At 37.7% G+C, this 5,000-nt stretch overlaps 1 protein-coding gene across 1 annotated transcript in view; it reads right to left on the bottom strand.

Annotated features, from left to right (window-relative positions):
- The window catches only part of LOC144965839 (uncharacterized), a 20,839-nt gene that overhangs the window by 1,689 nt on the left and 14,150 nt on the right, over window positions 1-5,000 (bottom strand). The window contains exons 7-9 of the mRNA XM_078901613.1: window positions 4,579-4,669; window positions 2,555-2,717; window positions 1-1,917 (exon numbers count right to left, since the gene is read on the bottom strand). The exon at window positions 1-1,917 is cut by the window's left edge and continues 1,689 nt beyond it. Coding sequence (XP_078757739.1) covers window positions 1,623-1,917; window positions 2,555-2,717; window positions 4,579-4,669 — 549 coding nt within the window. The 3' untranslated portion in view covers window positions 1-1,622. The remainder of the gene's footprint in view (window positions 1,918-2,554; window positions 2,718-4,578; window positions 4,670-5,000) is intronic.

Below are 5,000 nucleotides of genomic sequence, written 5' to 3'. Positions count from 1 at the left end.
CAGTGCAAAGACTTAGCAACTCGGCCACTTCGCCCATAAAATTTTAAATACGTGTTTTTTTTCAGTATACAAATTTGTTGTATTCTATTTTTTGCATGTGAAACAAAACTCCATATCCTGTAATTCTAATCAAATAAAATTGTGAGTGAATTCCCTTTACTAGTTTTTTAAAGCCGTGTGACAAAGTCAATGCTCTTTACAGGAGTTCGCGGATTCTAGCGAAGCAAACCTTGTCAGAGCCTCGACTTTATCCTACCCCATTAATTCACTCAACCCTAACACCGACTATATCCGTAGTATACCCGGGGTTACTTTTACCCCATGCCTACTATTTATTACATTTTTCTGAGACAAGTCATAGGAGTAATATCAAAGCTAATGTTCTTAATTGTTACATGTTAATGGTAGTTGAATAAGACTATCAATGCACATGCTAATTTTTAATACAGTTTTTCCAATTTTGAAAAGTAGCGAAAAGCTCTAGGATTGAGTGAGTTAAACAGCCATCAAAGGATTCATCGTAGAGCACCATCTAAAACTTAAGTTCTAAATGCAGACGCGTTGCCCCAGTTGTGGCTTGCAGGCATACATTGTAAAAACAGATCACAATGGCCAGTTCCAATGTGTACCTATTTTCAGGTCTGATATCCCAAATTGTTATGGTCTCATTGTCGTAATGGAAATACTTTCAAACCAAAGCAAAATAGGGCTCATTACAAATGGTTAAATCAAGCTCATTATCAAATATGCAATTATGTGTACTTCGGTCAGTTCTTATCAAATGTTGTCACCATTCAAACCATAGAATATTTTTTACAGACCTCCTGATAACATTTGGGGACAATAAAGATATATTATTATTATTAAGTTAACCCCGCCAGGCAAACTATCAAGCTGCAAAGGTGGTCTGAACGTACTCATGCAATGAATCACCAGGTCTACTTTGATTTGCGAGAGAGTTGGATCAAGTGACTTCAACCTTGCATTTGACTTCAACCTTGCAATTGATAGCGATATTTTATTAAGATCGACCGAGACTGATGTCCAACTAGAGGGTTCTTATTGAGCCTTTAATTTGAAACAGGTATAAGTTCCTTGGTGGCAATACCAATAATTTTGCTATGCCAAATATTTACACGAGAAAAGTAGTTTTTAAAAACATTTTATCTGAAGCGACGTGCACATATTTACAGGTCTGATTCAAACAGAATCATGGGCTTGGTTTAACATTGTTGTAATGGAAATATTATGCGTTTATTTGAGAGTATTTCCATTGAGACAATGATTGGGTTATCAGACCTGCAAATTTGTGCGCAGGTTACATGCATAAGGGGTCCCGATAGCTCAGCACTAGCTCCACAAGCAAAGAGACCTGGTGCAGTCGAGATATTTTTCTTACCCCCCCCCCGGTCCACCCAGCAGTGAATGGGTAACTGGGTCTGTTAGATATGGCGGAAAGTACATTGCGATAGACTAGCGCCCTATCCAGAGAATAGCTAGCAATTGCTAATGTGCGTTTCGCGCTATAGAAACCAAGGTAAATTCCGGCTCTATGACCTACTAGCTCTTAAGGACTTAAAAAAAAAAATTATGAAACCATTTATAAAAGTTGTCTCGTTAATTCATCTTATTATCTTGTCTCTCGACTTGTTTATCTCTGGGTAGAAAATATCCGTTTGGTTCAGCTTGGCAATTTCAAACATGGCGACCAGACGAGTTACGACATCATACAAAACACACAATTCCAATCGGAAAAATCCGGAAAAGGGGGAGTCCAAGTCAGATACGACGTAACATAGGAGTGAGATGGAAAACACAGTTACGATACACATGAGCAGTTCCATACGGTAGGAAAAGGCTGTTAAAAGAAGGATACCGAGGAAGGAGAAAAACCCAAGCGTTTCCAGAAACATCCACCTGGGGATTAGAAAGGGGAAAGAATCAAATGTGATGTCGAGGTAAACTTGATACTTATAATTGAAATACTGGGTTTCCTCAAATTGTCCCTGAACAGGACATGTCAGAACTGCATCAAATATGTGCAGATGGAAACTTGGGAACAGTGATGCCTGCCGGAAATGTCAGGCAGTTCCAGAGACCAGCGATCACATAGTCCTCTGTCCTTTTTTTTAATTAAAAAAGAAGCATAAGAGTCTTGCCATACGTCGTGCATTATGTCGGGATGAATCAGAGACAAAAGTGATTTTAAAGATAAAACGATCTGGAATATGACATTTTAGTTATTGGCACTCATTTTACACCTGAGTACGGTAAAAGAGAAACACATTCACCTAGTACTTACAGTCAATTTTAACAGATGAACTACTTGGACATAATACCCTTTTGAGTCTGTAGGTAACATATAGAAGGAACAAAATCTACGTCACCAGCTCTTCGTTGTTGTTTTTAGCCAGCCATTTTTATGAGTAATTCTCACTATAATATTCTATCAATCGGACTATAAACGTTCAAGGTTACAAGGATGTGTATTGGTACGTTTCCGGTCGGCGAATGTTGTGAGTATTTTGGCTAAAATCACAGCATCAATACTTACATTAGAGGATGTATCCGTGTGTACATGATGCTGATTCTGTCAGAGCAAATGGAATTGAGGGATTTGATGTCCGCCAACATTTCCTTACAAATCAATCGGTTCATGTGATTCTCCTTGGTAGACTTGACAGTTCGTAAGATGTCAATGATGGACCATATCGCCACTGGAAATAGATAATGGATGATGATGATGATTATGATGATGATGGTGATGATGATGATGATGATGGTGATGATGATGATGATGATAATAATGATGATGATGATGATGATAATGATGATGATGATGATGATGATGATGATGATGATGATGATGATGATGATGATGATGATGATGTTGATGATGGTGATGATGATGATGATACGTTTCTTATGGTATAATCATGAGTAAATTATATTGTGCTCAGATCACTCATGAGTAATCATGAGTAAATTATTTTGTGCTCAAATCATTCGTGAGTGCTCAGAGGCCCTATTACAATTTCATACATTATTCATTGTTCAAATTTATCACATCCTTCAAACAATAATTACATTGACCAAGAACATATACTAAAAATGGAAGAGGAAGTATAAACTATCAGTGACTTTGGACTGTAAATGTATTGAATGGGAGCAACAATAAATATAAAAAAGACTCGAGCATTCAGACAGGGCAATATCCATTAATTGTGCTCAAAGCGCTTTACAATGGGTCCCAGGCTAATAGCTGTTGTTGCCGCAATACTTAACATTTAGGACGAGACATGACACCTGTAAGGCGAGATTACAATTTTTTTCCGACAGAGTAAGGTGAAAGAAAGTGAGTTACGAGCCTTTTCTAAGGACTCTGCTTTGTGCCGCCCAGAACGGAACTCGAACCATGGGGCTTCCGGCCCGAGTGACGAATGTCATACAATAAGACCAAAAATTGGCACATAATAAAAGAATGACACACTTCATTTAAAATTCAGAGGAGATTTTTAATAAGAGGCCCACGTTTGGCTCCAGCTTTATTATCTGTTTCCATCTGGCACTTCTCTATTTCCAGTATTTTTTATTCATCACACATTTAACCAATTAACTGTCGAACTTTGGAAAAAAAACTCGTACTTAAAGATTTGGCCAAAAATCTCGTCCTTCAAATATCTATCGATTTAAATGACCCTCATTTCGGCAATAAACTATCAATCCTGGGATTTTCCCAAGATGAGGATCGTTTAAATCGATCGATATTTGAAGGACGAGATTTCTGGTCAAATTTTTAAATACGTATTTTTTTCTAGAGCACTGCAGCGAACTGGTTAAATGAATTAAAAGCCTATAAAATAGGCTTGAATTCCATGGCTGCAATGTCGTTTTTGAGAGCTTTCATTTTTATAAATTAAAGATATGGAATTACTAGTTAGATAGCACTCATGATCTGCTCGATGTCTTAAACAGAAGTTTCTGATCGTTCAACTGCCGCCCATGTTTAGTCGCCGCTCTGATGAAATGGTAGCACGAGGACTTTGGCATAATAATACGCTTCAACAGTCGTAGCGTCACTTCCCTCGTAATGACGCATGGTAACTTAGTAACTGGCTCTAAACTATCGGAACAATGGCGGACGCCTTTATGAAATATTTCTCCGACGAGCATAAAAGTGTATCCAGAGGAAAAAAACCCATTATAAATCTGATCATGTTTTGACTTTTACACATTCTGATCACAAGACATATGAAAAGTTCTACCCAGCATGAAGAATAAAAAGTACCGATTTTCTTTGTTTAGAACCACTATGGCCGCCGTTGCTGGGCGACGTGACATCAGACTATTGAATCCAATTTAGCCATCAGGTTCAATGTTCAATCGAGGAAGTCACGTCTTTTATTTTTTGAGGAATGGCAAGTGTAGTGGAGAATAGGAAGTGTGCTTTCTGCCTCTCTTACTTTTATTTTTACCTGATTTGTTCAGCACAGTAAGTACCATATACGCAATGAAGTTTTATTTTTTTAGACAAGTCTATATTATACACCTTTAAAAGAATTGATTATCAAGAAATACCTCGAACGTCATCGGGAGAAACTCTTTTAAAACTGCTGGGGTCTCGTTCTAGTATTTGTAGCATCATGAATATCGCCTCTGATTTCACAGCCTGGAATTGTACAGCACATAGCATAAATGTGTGGTAGATATCGTAAGTAAAAGGATATTTATTAATGTACAATATCTTGACAGATAAAGATCTGAACAAGTGTGTGTGTGTGTGTGTGTGTGAAAGGTGCCTGACAAAGCAAGAAAGAAAAATACAAGAAAAAAAATCCAAAAAAATCAGTCTACCTCGACTGGGGATCGAACCTCAGACCTTCTGATTACCGGTCAGATGTGCTACCATGAAGACGTAATCAGAAGGTCTGAGGTTCGATCCCCAATCGAGGTAGACTGATTTTTTGGAATGTTTTTTTTCTTGTATTTTTCTTTCTTGC

Source organism: Berghia stephanieae, chromosome 2 (assembly GCF_034508935.2).
Source record: "Berghia stephanieae isolate SIO BIC M18660-M18661 chromosome 2, UCSD_Bste_1.3, whole genome shotgun sequence".
Lineage (NCBI taxonomy): Eukaryota > Metazoa > Mollusca > Gastropoda > Nudibranchia > Aeolidiidae > Berghia > Berghia stephanieae.
This window is presented reverse-complemented; position numbering and strand designations above follow the sequence as displayed.